Source organism: Cryptomeria japonica, chromosome 1, assembly GCF_030272615.1.
Source record: "Cryptomeria japonica chromosome 1, Sugi_1.0, whole genome shotgun sequence".
In the NCBI taxonomy this organism is placed as follows: Eukaryota; Viridiplantae; Streptophyta; class Pinopsida; order Cupressales; family Cupressaceae; genus Cryptomeria; species Cryptomeria japonica.
The window spans coordinates 665,937,331-665,953,724 of NC_081405.1; the positions used below are offsets into that span (position 1 = coordinate 665,937,331).

Consider the following 16,394-nt stretch of genomic DNA (forward strand, 5'->3'; position numbering starts at 1 on the left):
CCAAAAGCGTGCTTAGGAGTGGAAATTCTCATCGAAGGAGGAATTTGGCGAAAAGGAAAAATCCTCTAGCCCAAAAGTGCGCCCAAGAGTGGAAAATCCACTTTGAGGACAAATTTTCAGCAAGGACAAAAATCCTTCTCCCTAGCAAAAGTGTGCCTAGGAGTGGAAAATCCACTCTGAGGAGGAATTTTCCCAAAATCAAAAAAATCCTTCATTGCCACTCCAAAGGCGCCCAAGTCTTGGAAATGGAAAAAAAATGACTATGGGAAAATTCCTTCTTCCCCCTCCAAGTGCACCCAAGTATTCATGAAGTCAGAGAAATTGAAAATTTGGCTAAGTGTTTGAAAATGCTTCCTCCAAGCCTATTATGTGCTCAAGCATTCCAGAAGGTATGGAAACTCAAAATGTGACTAAGTGTTGGAAACATCCTCCATGCCATCCCATGTGCGCCCAAGCATTCTCAAGGCATGGAAACTCAAAAATTTGACTTAGTACAGAGAAATTCCTTCTCCAAGCTCCAAATGCGCCCATCTCCCAAATGTTAGAAAATGATAAAACATTAGGGATTCATCTATCCAATCCAAAGGTAACATTAGGACATCAAGAGGCATGGAGGTCCAAGATGAGCAGATCCAATTTATGACATACAAGTTCAAGAAGAAATCCAATCTCAGCAAGTTCATGGAGGAAGAATTCTTGTTCTAAATGTCGAGGAGGACATGCAAAATCCAAACATTCAGGTTTCAAGGCAATCTAGTTCTAGACCCCAAGGTTCACTTCAAAGATCAAAGTTCAAGTGCAAATGTAGAAGGAAGAATTTTCTCTGGAAATCCAAAATCAAAGGTTAGAAAGTTCAAGTGTGAAAGATTTCAAGAACGACAGAATCTTCGACAGGAGAGTCCAATCCATTCCAAGAAGGTGAATTCCCGAATCCAAGTATGTGGAAAGTAGGGGTGATTAGGGAAAAGGAAGCATATGACTTCTCCAGATGGTATTGCACAGTGATATTAGGAAAGGAAGCCTTTGAGAAATCAAATGAAGAATCGGCTCGGCTAAGGAGGATACTCAAAGAAACTCAGATGGAAATCCTCTCCTCGACGAAGGATTTGTTTGCGCAAGAAATGAGATAAGGAAATGACTACAGATAATTTGAAGAGCAAGGTCAAGGAACATGAGTTCTTTCTCAAGGAGTCACCTGGACGACATATCCATATTCATCAGTTTCATGAACAGGATTCAGGTACTCAAGCTAGCATGGGAGAAGACTCTCAGTCAGTGTGAGAAGGATACACCAACCATGGAGTACAAGCATGAGACTTCTCCAAGTGTCTTTGTAGATGAACTCGAGATAGTGATGTCTAGGTTCATTGAATTCACCAACAAAGAGAGAGATAAGGGATGCTTACTTCTAGATGATGAGTTGTTTGATGCTTAGTTGACATCTAGTTATTGGTTCTTTACTCTAGTTCTTTTTGCATAAAAGGTGGTCATTTACTTTGAAACCCTAATTAGGGTTTGCTCTCATTGCCTTTTGAAGGCTTATATAAAGGGATTTACCCCCCTCATTTGTAAGGAGTGATATTATGAAATTGTTGCTGAAAGATTACTAAGATAATAATAATTGATTCATTGATTCTTTGGTGAATATTTATGTTGTCTTGAAGTTGCATGGTTTCCTATCCTTAAAAAAATAGAATAGAATTTGTTTCTTTCGAAGTTCTTTAGTGAATGAAAGATCTGATAGTGTTGATTAGTGGTGAAATCCTTTTTCTCATACCTTTGATGAATAGATGATTTCTTTTCATTGTGTAAGGTTAGTCTAAGCTTGTTTTTGTGGATGTTTAACTTCTATCCTTAGATAAGTATTGTTCATTCTGATGGTAATTATTCAAGGTATGAAAATCATAAGCACAACCTTTGAAGATTGCACCCACTTTGTCTAGTTGTTTCTTTTGGCGAACCTAAGTGTGGTTTGATTTCACTCGATCATTCTCCGTCTCTTGAATTCTTAGGAGTATAGTAGAATTCCTAACCCAATCCTTTTTTCCATTTTTTTGAATTTCATGATCCAAAATCCAAAGAAGAGAACCTTCATTGTTATATCTTCTGTACCATACATTCTTGGAGAGTGCATCATTCCAAGTCCTTATTATGATCAAAGAACAACAAAAGCACAAGTCACCCTTGGATTACCAACACACATCATACCAAACGAGCTATATCCATCATAAAATTGCAAGTTCGCATAGGAACCTTGGAATCACTTTTATGAACTTTTGCAATCTTAGCATAAAAGGTGATTTTGCTCAAGAGAGGATAAAGTGTCTTTGGCATTTTTATTCTGTGTTGGTGTGGTCATAAAACACCCATCAACAGGTAGCAACTTCAGATTCAGAGGTGATTGATCCCCTGTTGTACAGGAAACTGATAGGTTCCTTGATGTTTTTGGTTGACTCTAGACTAGACATCCGTTTTGTAGTGAATACCTTGAGTCAATTCATGGTGAAGCCAAGTAAGGAGCATTGAGTAACAACAAAACATGTGCTCAGATATTTGAAGGGCGTAGGTGGAGTATGGTCTAAGATATCTTGGAGATGGTAGAGCAAAAGTCTTTTATTTAGCTAATTAAGTCTAATAAAGTGTAGATGAACACTAGTGATTTAGTCATTTAGACTTATCTTCCATCTCATCATGGTAATTGATAAGGATGCTTTTTGTAGGTAAAGCTGATTTGGTGGAAGATTAGATTTTTAGCTAAATAAATATAAAGATAGGAGTAAGATAGAAGATCGATATTCAGAATGTCTTTTGAAGGAATGAAAGGTTAAGTTTTTCTAAGGGTGTAAAAAATGATTGTAACATACTAGAACAACATAGTACATGTTGGAGTTTTCAAATGGGAAGAGCGGGAGGAGCGAGGTTTTTTGCAGGGGGATGCAGTGAGGTCGGTGAGGATCGAGCAAGGGTTATTAGTTATTTGGTCCATAGTAATTAATAATGTTAGTGCATTTAATAATTGTTGCGGGTAGTTGGATGTTGGTTATCTCTATTGGCCTTCTCTTTGCCTTTATAAGCAAGGTATATGTACATTTTATTTATCGCTCAATCTCAATTCATCTATCTCTCATTGATGAAAGAGCTTCGCTTCTCTTGTTTGTGAAGGTGTGTTTGCAGTTTGTGCTCCTGGGTTTGGTGTCCATCACCAACAGATATGTGGCAGAATACATCAGCTACATATGTCACTATCTCCCACACTTGGGTAGTTGAGTTACACAACCTCTTTTGGCTTTTTCTGCCACCTCTCATAACCACTCTTCTGTCTTTACTTGAGTAGGTTATGGGGTAGTTGGGTTGCACATCCACTTTTGGCTTTATGTGCCACCTCTCATAACCACTATTTTGTTTTTACCATAGTCCCCTATAATAAAAACACAATTTTCTCCTCCTAAGATCATTCAATTGTTCGCTGTCCAACCTTTTTGAATCACTTCGTGACCAATGTGATTCCTTTTTGAAATTCTTTTTGTCCTTGTCCTTCTTTTGTAGGAAATCCTTGGATTGAAATTTGGTCCTTGAAGTGGTAGTCTCCATAGCTCTATCCTTTTTAATTGCTTCTTGTAGATTTGGAGGATTAAATGCTTTGATCCATCCCTTCAGAGGCTCCAATAACTCATCTATAAAAAGCACAATAAGTCTCTGAAATATTTGTCACCAAAAAAGATAATTGCTGAAAATTAGCAACATATGAATCTACTGTGTCCCTTTGATTCAGCTGCGCTAATTCCTTAAAATGTAGTTCTAGATCCTTCTTGTCAAATCGCTCAATTAACCTCTCAGTGAACATTGCATAGGGTGTGATCTCTGCATGACGCATGTGATCATACTGTGATGCCACCACTCATGAGCAATCCCGTCTAAGTGCAAGGTAACATATTTTATGGACTCTTTTCTTTAGGCATAGGGTTAAGATTGAAATAGGTGTCCACTTTTTGGATCCATCAAAGTATGGTAAGCTAAGTTTCCCAACCAACTTGTGCAAGTACTATGTTGTTTCCTATTGCCTTTGTTAGGCATATGTCTCATCCTAACATCCATATAATCCCTTAGGGATATATCATGCTGAAAATCAGGTCCTGCAACAAGCCAATCCTGTCTAAGCTCCTCTTGTAACTCCTCTTGTAATTCAACCAGTGTAAGGTCATTCCCTACTGGAGGTTCCACTATGGGTGGAAAAACGGGCACGAGATGTCTAGCTAAAGTTGCTCTATGGGATTAGAAGCCTTGCGTTGATCCTCTTGATCTCTCTACTCATTATTTCCTCGATTATTGACCCCTATCTAAGCTACTGCATCAACCAATTGTGCAATTCGCTGATTGGTTTGCTCTTGACTTCTAAACAAAGCATCCAGGAGTGCTGTTCAATCTGGTTCCTGGTTACCTATTTCACCTCTTTCACCCATGTTCCTGAATGTGATGATTACCGAGAATGATTCTGAGTGTTGTTCCTTTGGATCTGAATGCCACTGTTCCCAAAAATCTTCCTCCAGTTTCTTTAGTCTTTTCTGGTATCTTCTTTCTTTGTCACTAATGCTCATAGAAGCTCATTAACCCACTGGATGACAGGAAAACTGTGCTCTGATACAACTGTAGTATGCTGCCATGTTGTTCTTTTAATTAAAAATACTATGTTATTTTTTTTGGTGTGATCTTTCAGACTAAACAGAAGGTGCAAAAGGAATTTTTTTTTTTTTTTTTTTTTTTTTGTTTGTTGACGAATCAGCATGAAAGAACAATAATTCACAGCAATAACAAATTCTGAAATAACATGCAATTTAGGAGCAGAATTTTCCAGATTTAGATTCTGATCAAAATAATGGTTTTTTCATCAATACAACAGCGACCCAGTTCATCAAAAACCCTTACATATCAAAGCCAAACATACTAAGAAAATTTAATGGACTGGGAACTACTACTGGAATAAAAATCAGGCCTTCAAACTCTCAGATCTGGGTGCCACACCTTCAATTTTGAGTGCCAATTGCCAATAGAGTGACGGAAGGATGTCTGCAACCCCTAACTCCCCAATTTTTCTGATCAAGCCCTTCAAACCCTGACCAATCAGCTTCTGTAAATTTGCAATAGCTTTGTTATTGAATGAATTGTTTATTTTGTTGAATCCACGTGTTGCCTTTAGGATAATAATCTCAGATCTCCCAGACTGTATCTCTCAACAGTGTAGAAGATATTATCTGTGAGGGGTTTTGTTCACACTAACCCAGAAGAAAGCCTCTGCAGCTGAAAGCTCCAAACATGAATAACCTGAATGATTTGATCTAAGCTTCAATTGGCATCAAATAGGGCATCCACTTGCCAACCCTAACTCCCACTCTCTAAAGAGGAATAAAACACTTTATTTTACTGATATATTAAAACCCTTATGACTCCCATCTTGGACGCCACCTTTAGGCATTTTATTTTATTAACATATTAAACCCGTATGACTCCCCATCTTGGATGCCACCTTAGGTCTCTTTTATTTTTTATTTAATAAAACCTTATAAATCTTGGGTTGGGTGCTCATCCCTAGGAGTCCCCTTTTTAAAAACAACTTATGATGATGGGACTCTCAAATGACATAACTTTATAATATTTAAATAACATAAGTGAAATATTTTGATTTTTACTTAGACCTTATGTTATTTAAAAATAAAGTCTTGGACTACATAAAATATAAAATTATACCGAAAACCAAGTAGAGTGCCTCCAGAGTTCCTTATTGACATACCCATTAGCCTGTAGGAACTCGATTGACTAGGCTAATGGTTCACCCTGTCGACTGGTTAGGAAGGGGACATTACATTGTATGTGCAAGAATTCTTCTAGGATCTTGGATAAATCCTATGTACAAAAATCAATAAAAGGGAAATGCAATTCTATTTCAAATAAATTAATAATGGTTGTGGAATTCTAGGATAGGAGAAATATTATAGAGAGTTCGTTCATGAGAGGACATAAGTTGAACTAGATAGTAGAAAAGTGAAATTCCACTTGATGTGATTGTCTTTACTAGATAACAAACAAGGTAGCAAGGTCATTACCACTACAATAAAAGTTGGTTTTCCTCCACATTGGGGGTTTCTAGAATAAAATTTGAGATTTGTGTTTGTTCAAGTTTAATTTCTGTTTTTCTCAAAATATTTCTTTGTCTAAAGACAAACTTTATTTGTTGTAGCATGTATTGAGTAACTGAATAAATTTGTTTTATTCTTGAATTCTAACTGAAGAGTTTATGAATCATTACGAGTCCATATGCAAAAGCTGGCTTCTAGAAGTAAGAGGGATCTAAGACATGAGGAATGTGTGCCCATGCGACATTTCATTAATCATACTGTAGAATGATGCATAGGGGCCTCAAGGTGTGGCCTAAGGTGATATCTCGTGCTACCAAACACGTGGGACATCAAGAGAAACTATAAGATGTCGCCTAGGTGACTCCTCAAGTTGCCAAAGGTCATGAAGGATGTATTATCTAGGAGATATCTTCTCGAAGACAAAATTGAGGTATTGCTTGAGCAACTCCTTGACGACAAGGAAGTCATCTGTCAAGATATATATACCTTCGTCATTATAGATTTTTGGAACTCAAATTGTATAAATCATCTTAGTGATACCTTCCCAAAATAGTGAAAATGCTTCAAATTTGTTGCTAATGATACACCTCAAAATTCTGGCATGTAAGAATGGGCTACATTGATAAGAAATGTCTACAGGCCTTGAAATTTAAGGGAATGGTTGAAGGACTTGTTGGTTGTTCTTTGGGTTTTGACTTTTATGAACATTGTATATGTGGGAAGCAAAATTGAGTAAATTTCTTCTCTAGCTGTCATTTTGACAGAATTTTGCATTTGGTGCATATGATGTTTTTGGACCTATCAATGTACCTTAATTGGTAAAATCCTTGTATCATAGATGATTTTTCCAAAAAAAACCATTGGTGTTTTTAATTAGATAGAAATCCAAGATCTAAAAGAAATTCAAAGATTCAAAGCTCTTAGAGAGAATAAAAAAGAGAAGCAGATCAAGGCGTCAAGTATAGACAATTGAGGAGAATTTTTTTTGTAGAGTTTGAGAAATCTTGTTAAGGACAATGCAATTGCCAAGCAAAAGACAACTCCATATACCTCTCAACAAAATGGAGTTGTGGAAGTAATGAGCAAGACGTTGATGGATAGGGCTAGATGTATGCTTAGTAGCGTTGGATTAAAGCAGAAAGTTTTGGTTGACGCATTTAACACCACCTGCTCTCTAACCAATTGATCTCCTACATGAACTCTTGTTGACATGATTCTGAAGGAGGTTTCAGTGGGTACAAATGTAATGTCCCCTTTTTGAAATGGGATTTAATAATAAATAATAATAATAAATTAAAATACTGGCATATTTTGAAGCATAAGAGGTCAATGTTGGACTTCAAAGGTGAGAAATGTGCCTTCATTGGTTATGGTGATGGTGTGAAAGAACACTGGCTTTGGAATCTAGAGACATGGAAGACACTATATATTTGTAATGTGATCTTTAAAGAGAACAGGTCTTCTCCTATTGAGGAACCAAAAGATGTAGAGCAGACAAATGTACAATCAGTATCAAATACCAAGGAAATTGCACAAGTATTAACAAGAAGTTCATGAGGGCATTGTAGAGGGAGGTGATCTAGAGGAGGATTTACAAAACCCAATAGGTATAGCCCACTTGATTTCATTGTATTTTTTGCATTATCTGATAGGCATGATGATCCTAGAATTGTGAAGGAGGTGATTGAGTCAAAAGAGAATTGGAAGAAATCCATGGATGAGGAAATGATGGTCTTTAAGAAGAATGGGGCTTGGGAGTTGGTTTAGCTGCCTAAAGGAAGGAAACTTGGAGTATGCAAATGGGTTTTCAAATTGTAAAACTAAAAACTACGAGGCACAATTGGTGGCTAAGGGTTATTTCCAGGTTAAGGGAATTGATTTTGGTGAGATTCTCTCATTTTGCAAAGCACATATTGTTTAGATTGTTGTTATCTGTTGCTACTGAATATGGCCTTGAGGTTGAGTAGATGGATGTCAAGACATTGTTTTTGCATGTAGTTTTGAAGAAGAAATTTAATGTGTCACAGCCTGAGCACTTTGTGGAGAAAGGCAAGGAAAATTTGGGTAGCATTTGATGTCTTGTTTTATATAGGTAAGGAAATTCCCTAGGGTAAGTTGTTGAAGATTAGTAGCTTCAAGAGAGATTTTGGCTTCGACTTTATTTATGCTTGTCCGCTGTCACTCTTCGCGCTTCAGCTATCTTCGCATTTCATATTTGAAAGCTTTGACCAATGGTAGTTTGTCGGTGCCATCTCTTCTCTTCGTTGCCCTTGTTTTGTCTTCCGTCAGGTTCTGTCAGTTGGGGAGGTGGAGACTTTATCGTGTGTAACTGATGATGAGCTGTGGCGTTTTCTTGTCTTCCGTATTTCTCTTCGTGAGATTTGCTCATGAGTTGATATATCATTTAGTGTGAGTCGCTGTTCTTCCTGCTCTCTTCTTAGAACTTCTGCCGTAAGTTATTTTGATATCTACGTTCTCCATACTCTATTCAATCAATGATATTTGCAGAGTTTGCATGAGTTTCTCCTCCTTCAGTGTCGTCATTGTGATGTTGTCTCAGAGAATGAAAGTCTTTTGTGTGCAGATTGTAATCAGTGATTAGTTATTTGACCTATCTGAATATTCTATATTATTTGATAGTTCTGAGCAGAGATATTCTCTTCAGCTGTGTATGTATTTGAGAAGAGATCTATATATATATTGTAGTCAAATCTGCTTATTTTTGTGGTATGCTCTGTGAGAGCTAAAGTGTATATTTTAGAGGAGATTTATGATTGATGTAAATCTTCAGACTGAAGTGTTGTATCTGATTGGTCGAAGTTAATAAAATCTTCATTTTTGTGGGCTGGTTTTTTCACCCTCAGGTGGAGGGGTTTCCCAGGATAAAGTCTTGTTTTAGTGTTCTTGTTTTGAGTTTCAGTTGTCTGTTTATTTCTCTTATTCTGGTTCAAATTTATCATAAGTAAGCTTCCTTAGTTATAATGTGTACTCTTCTTGAATGATACTATCTTTGTTTTGTGCATTTTTTTCTGTTGGCATGAAATGTGAACATATTTGAGTGTTAACTACATCTATTGGAGGCAGATATACATTGTTTTAAAGGTGTTTGTAGAATTGAGAGAGAGGATATCTGTAGATGAGTGCTAGGAGTATCTCCAACATTTTATGGATCAGGATTCCAGACATGTAAGGAGATATTTTATTGCCAAAATCATTGCCACAAATAGAGAGTATTGTTCTTATGGAGTGAAGCAAAGATCTTCATGCTGGCTGTTAGAAGTTAGAAGATTGAGGTTAAAGGACTTGCCCACAATGAAAGCAATCAGCCTGTGTGCATAGAAGATGAGCACAGTGAGGACATTGATGTTCACATTTAGCAGTGGAACAGTCAATATATGAGCAATCAGCACACTGTGAGGTGAAGGGATTAATCATTAAGGTAAATTCCTTGAGGAGCATTTGCCTTATGCTAAGTCAATGGAAGTGGGAATAATGTATGAATAGGCGAGGTGGTATTTATAGTGAGGACTGGGGCACTATTAACAGAGTTGCAAGCATAGAGAAATAGGACACATAATGAAATCTCCTATGTGGAAGTGTGGCTGATATTTGATATTACTTCAACAAGATTTGGGATGTTTGGATTTGTGGTGACAGCATAATGAGTATTTCTTTAAAATAGAGACTTTTGGAAAATACTTTGTAGAAAAGTCTTGCACTACTATTTCATGTACAGTGAAAACATTATGAGCTTAACATATATAAATGTTGTGCAAGCTAGATCCAATTGGGATCTGAGTATGACCATTCCAAGAATTGATTGACATTAATTTTAAAAATTGAAGTTTAAGTTGCATAATAAAATTTGAAATTTCTGTGTAGTGGTCTCAGATATCTTTTATGGTTCAAGTCACAAAGTCCTATTGAATGTCATGCCATTGATTAAGAATTATTATGAATATGATAGAGTCAGTAGGAGTCAAATTATAAAGGTAGGTTGACTATGATACAAAAATGGAAATGAATCCAATGATATAACATTTTACTTTTTGGAAGACATATTGAGGAAGCTCTCAAACCCTGTAGCCATAGTCATAGTATGAATTAACAGACCCAGTAATAAATATGAGTCGTCATTAAAGCCAGTCCTTAGATTGATAAAATGTATGTGCCTTGTAAATGAATCATAAAATCCTAAATAGGAAAATTATAAATGTTAATCTTTAAGGATTGTTGAGGTAACAAAGTTCTGGTGGTCTGGCTACTCAGTGCCATAATATCTACTATCACGTGTGTTGTAATTGACCATTCTAGTTGTAGGCACAAGATATATTTAGGAAAAACAAGATATTAGAAAGACAGCAATTTTTTGATGCTAATTCATTGAAGGGGCAAATTTGCTGATTTTACTCTGAAAACGAAGCTAAGCAAAATTTGTAGGTATACATGGTTCACATATCTTTGATTACATATATTCAGCAAGTGTTGTCTTTAAACCATCAATGGTCAATGGAGAAAGATGTAAGTGTGCACATCTTTGACTCTGTCGGGTACTGGAAAGCACAGGTAGAATGGCAGGTTATCCATCCTACTTGGGCACCTCTAGGTTACATGAGGAGCTAAATGACACTAAATTTTTTGTGACTGAGATTCAACTACATGCATTATCAGGGGGTGGGTCGACAGTTTTGACTTGTTAAATTTACCACATAGAAGCTGATCTGGGAGTTATAGGTGTACCTGCGCAAACTGGTGCTGGAGTTATAGGTGTACCTGCACAATGGTTGAGTTAAATTGTGACATTCAATTTATAAAATACTAATTGAGTTAAATTGTGACATTTAATTTATAAAATACTAATTGATTTGCAGGTGATTTATGCAACCTTTACATCAGAGGGCTGGTAATTTTTTGAAATTTCTATCATATTCCATTTATGAGATCACTCATACACATAATTTGAATGACCTCTTGATCCATCATAACTCATGCTTCTCAAAAGATATAACAGGTTTCATGTAGTAATGAGTTTTGAGTAATGTTAGTAACATTTAGTTTATGTTAACAGCGGAAGTAGAGTTTTGCAAGATGGAACTCTAAAAATCCACATTTTAGTTGTTGACATTTGTCTGATCTGATTGTTATAGACCTTGGAGTGCACCCAAGATGCAGCCAAATCTGCACCCCAGACACACTTGGTATGGCATAACGCACCTGGGGACATCTACCCTGAATCTTTCACACACCCCATTAGAAATACACATTATTAATATAACCAAAAATTTAAAAACTACGAAGGAAAAATGTGAAATATGATATATTTAATTTTAGTTTAACCATCTTTCATGATGATTTTGTGTTTCAATTTTCATCTACCAAGTTTGATGCTTCAGTTTAAATGTCACTATGTATCCAAGTTTTTAGGAGTTTGCACCGAACCCCCACACCTTGTCACCTATTTAACCTTAGTGATTAGTTATTTTTTTCCTACCTATTCAAGTCCAACCATTGAGTGTTTTTAATATTTACATAGAGAAGGAATGAATAAATTCTTTGCTGGCGATAAACATTAAGGATCATTATAACCTTTTTTTTGGTTTTCCTTTTTGACAACTTTATTTCATTAATGTGTGGCACTCTAGATTAACATATATGAACAATTTTTGTCTGACAATGGTTTTTTGGTTGCATTAATCTGCCAGGCTTAGCACCACTTTGGAAGAGATCAAAGTCTATCCCATTCCGGCAGCATTATATCTTATAAAAAATTTACTACAGGTATATTCGTATATATAAATTTTCTCCCTAAGTTTTCAAGTTCCTTACAACTTTGCTTTTGCAGGCTAAGTAAAATCAACATTAAATTATTCTATGCATGTTACATACTTGTCCATATGCTAACCCCTTTATGTTTCTAATTTTAATGCAGCCCTTTTTGTGAAGCACTAAGGGCTAGTGGCATGTAATTTAATTGTATAAATGGTAACTGATCCATAAATCATTGGATTCCTGACCCTAACGATTTACCAACTATTAATTGCCAGATTAACTTTTCTACAACTCTTAGCAAACTACTCTTAAAGGTTTATAACAGATACGGTAGTATGAAATTCTGATAACAAGAAGGAAACAGTAGGCAATAGAGCACACACACAAGAAATTAAACATGACACGTTTTTTTTTCTGGAGAAAACCCAAGTCAGGTGAAAAACTCCCGGAAGAGTCATCTTTCAGTATTCCATCACTAATAGGTTTGAATACAAGGAGAAAATGACATTACAATGGACTTTTGAGTATTACAATGTAATTTTCACTCCCCCGCCTCTTCTCTGCTTGTGCAAACACAAGAACTTTTCAGCACCCTCTGATCCTATTCAAATCCACTGTGAGAGTCACTTTTTAAGCCAACTGAACCTCTTGAATGTCTCAAAGTCCTCCTTTCATTCCCTCTTTGGTTGCTTGACCCCGAGGAAGACAGACAAGCCTTTGGAATAGGAATGGTTGCCTATTTGCAACTGTTCAACTGTCCACATAACCATCAAGTTGTTCATCTTCAGTCCAATGGTCATCAAGAAAGAATTTCAACAGTTATTTGGCTGACCAACATGCATCTATAGCCACTACTTTATATAAATAAAAGGTACAATGCAAACAACAAACAACCTCATTGCATGGTGTTTTTCTGCCCTTTCACTGTCAAAGACCCAAAATGGCCTTTTCCAAGTCAACAAGCAAAAATTCCTTTTATCTTGCCAACATGGACTTTGGCAAATGATGCATACTTAGACAGCATCATGCACACACTTAAGCAACATCATATGCCTCCCATTAGCACCTCGGCAACAACTGAAGTCACTTCAGCAAGATGGACAATCTTCAACAGCAACATATTAATACAAGAGCTCCCCTACAGCAAGTGATGATTAGATTTTTCCTTTACAAGTGTCATGGCAATATTCTAAACAATCACTAAGAATTCCTTGAGCTTGCAAATTGGGTAAAGTGAGGACTGGTGCCGTACTAAACTTTTTTTTTTTCAGCTTGTTAAATATTTGTTGTTGTCTATTACCTCAATAGAATTTTCGTCCCTCACCCATGACTTAATGCAATTGGGCAGCAATGTATGAGAAGTCTTTTACAAATTTATGTAGGTATCAGGCTGCACCTACAAAGCTGCGTATCACATATGGTGGTATGCTTATTGACATTTATCTAAACCATGGATGGATTTATCTTTATTACTTCATCACCCACGACATGACCACGGTACACAACAAGGTTTTGGCATACTCGCACTTTTCACCATTCAGTAATATCTTATTGTCCTTCTCCTTCAAAATCTCAAACATTTTTCAAGATGGGATAAATGCACTTCATGTTTCTTGCCAAAAACCAATATGTCATCTAGATCTAAATTCTACAATAACACAAGAGTGAATTAATTGTCTCAATAGCTCATTCACAAAGCACATGAAGGTAACTGGTGTGTAGCACATCCGAAAAGGTGAAAACAACCATTTGAAGAAGTCCTGGATGTGTCTTGAATACTGTCCTCTACACATTTTTATCCTTGACCCTTGCTTGATTATATCCAGATTTAAGCTCCAGCCTTGTAAAATACTTGGCATGCTGCAATTGATCGAATTTATTATCAATTTGGGGCAGTGGATACTGGTTCTTCATAGTAATCTCATTCAGGCGCATAATATAGGCACATCTGCCATATCCTATTTTTCTTTGCCACTATAGCAATAGGCAATCCACATGGAGAGGTACTTAGTTTGATAACTCCTTGCTCCATTGGGCTGCTCCTTGAATTCCATTGCTTTAATGATACTTTTCCCATGGAGCCCCAAGATGGGTAAATGATACTTGAGTAATAACTGAATCTCATGTTCAATAGCTCACTTTGGGGGCAGCCTCTTAAGCTTTACAAATAATTTAGAAAAATTACTCACCAAATTATCTACGCCTTGCTGTTTTTGATGAGTATATATGCTATTTAGTCCCTTCAACTGTATCCCTTTTTCTCTCCTTTGCCTCTCAACATCAACAAGGTAAACTTGCTACTAGCATTGATCAACTGCTTAGCTTTTGCTATACTTATTGTTAACTTTTAGCACTTTCAGATTAATATAAACTCAGAAAACAGATTTTAGTTTCTAACTAAATTGATTAGATGCAAGATTTAAAGTTTTCTAGGTTTAGGCATTGCATAGAAATGAACAAATAAGAACAAGACACGATTACCCTAGGAAAACCTCCATGGAGGAAAAACCCAGCCAGAAAAGATCCTCAGATCTGATTATGGATTATATTCATACGAAGATTACAACACTTATCTTAAGTACTTGAAGGTGATTCCACTTAGGGCAAATAATATCCTCCACAAGACTGCACTGTCAAGTCTGCCCCCTTTATCACTTCCAACAGAAATCAGGTCCAAACGCTAGGTATGAAGTCTGCACTTTGGACTGCAACCTTAGTCCTCAGTTCGCTCTCCTCATGGATGAATTTCGCACCTTTAATGACAGATGTAGTTCGCTGGTATAGCAGATGAAATTCGCTGTGACATTGGATATGATTTGCTGTGATGTTACTCCTTCAAGTTCGCATTAGGCAGATGTAGATATTTCGCATAACAATGTATTGAATGTGTATTATTGAGTTGAAAGGTATCTTTATTTATATGATGCAATATCCATATATGTCGGCTGATACTCAAATCCATTTATGTCGGCTTGACCTTTAATTTATTGTTTTTCCTTTAACCGAAATGTATTAGATAGGGTTGGCCCTATTATGTTTAGCACGCTACCTTGTACGAGGTGTGGGGTTTCATTATGTAGCGTGGAGTGAGGTATAGGGCTCAGCCCTACACGTTGGAGAAAGGGGCTGGCCCCCTTGGGCGGATTCCAATGTTGCCCAAGGCAATTGGAATCCACCATTCCCTAATTATAATCAACACTTATCATGGTGATTTGTGTCTTCTCTATGACTGCACAAAAGAATAAAGCTTTTTGATTAAAATCAGCCTATACTGATTAGGATGTCTGGAATAGAGATCTAGTTCAGATCTTATTACAGAGGGCGAGAGACTGTGTCTCTGATTGGCCAAAATCTTATGTCTTATTTTGATGCTTTTGGATTCAATTGATGCCATCAATACTTGAATCAGAGTCACTGCTTAGATAAGTTATAACCAATGCAATCACAAGATAGATAGCACATACATTATGGAAAGGTACACAACATTCAAAAGGATTGTACAGTTGGAGAGTAAAATGGCACCAACATATATGTTGAAATTGCATTTAGTATGACACAAATGAATTGGCAGCAATGACAGAGCCTGCCACCATTTGTTTGAACTGTTGGATTACACGCAACATCCAACAGACAATGCTCCTTCATAAGGAAAGCAAAGATGTGAGAAATAAGTGTTGCACTATTGGCGAAAGGATGATGAACAGTCATCTGGGCCCAGCTTTACTATTTCAAATATTTTCTAATGTTCTAAGGCAAATGAAGCTCTGGTGAAAATAAGAGGGGAATAGCATCATAATCATTAAAACAGATGAATGCCAACAATTGTCACTGCACAATTTCTTGAGATAAAACAATGTGTTACACAATTCCTTGATAAGTATGGGGCAATAAAGAGAGCAGGATCATTGTGCACGCCAAAAATGAACCAGGCAACACACTTTAAAGTTTAAACGGTGCACAATGATGGAGCAGCTTATAGATGCGCAGGCATACAAAATACAATAGCCATTGAGGGGCAAAAAAGACTTAGCCAACCATCTATATAAGCTGCAACCATTTAAAAGACCTGTTTCTGAATATCAAGGTCCATGCACTAATTTAGGAAAGGGGATATGAAATGTCAAAAGTGAAAGGTATATTGATTATGGTGCAGTCCTCCAAGTTTGGATCTGTAGATAATACAACATCATATATATGAAGAAATAAGCATATACATATTCAGATCATATTCAAGCAAAGCCGCTCAGCCTATCTGGTGCCAGCAGTGAATAATGAAGTCTGTAAAAACCAAAATTACTAAACAGACACGTGATATATCTAGCGCAGCATATAGAGGAAGTGAAGTGTAAGACATGGCATTTAACATGACTTGAATCCATAAATAAATTGCAGAACCTCCTTCTGTTTGGCGCAAGCCAAAAAAAGGATTGACCATTCAAAGATTGGTGCAAGCATAAAACAAAACGGCCAGCCATTCAAAGATTGGCACAAGGC

The 16,394-nt window shown here is 36.7% G+C and overlaps 1 protein-coding gene across 8 annotated transcripts in view; it reads left to right on the forward strand.

The window, feature by feature from the left end:
* The window catches only part of LOC131071965 (CMP-sialic acid transporter 4), a 51,155-nt gene that overhangs the window by 12,561 nt on the left and 22,200 nt on the right, over positions 1 to 16,394 (forward strand). For 7 of the 8 annotated variants that reach the window (XM_059221077.1, XM_059221087.1, XM_059221079.1 and 4 more), the window contains one exon: positions 11,834 to 11,909. In XM_059221077.1, the coding sequence (XP_059077060.1) occupies positions 11,834 to 11,909 (76 nt within the window). Of the gene's footprint in view, positions 1 to 11,278; positions 11,330 to 11,833; positions 11,910 to 16,394 lie in introns of all 8 variants that reach the window. The other variant, XM_059221084.1, reaches the window with a different exon arrangement.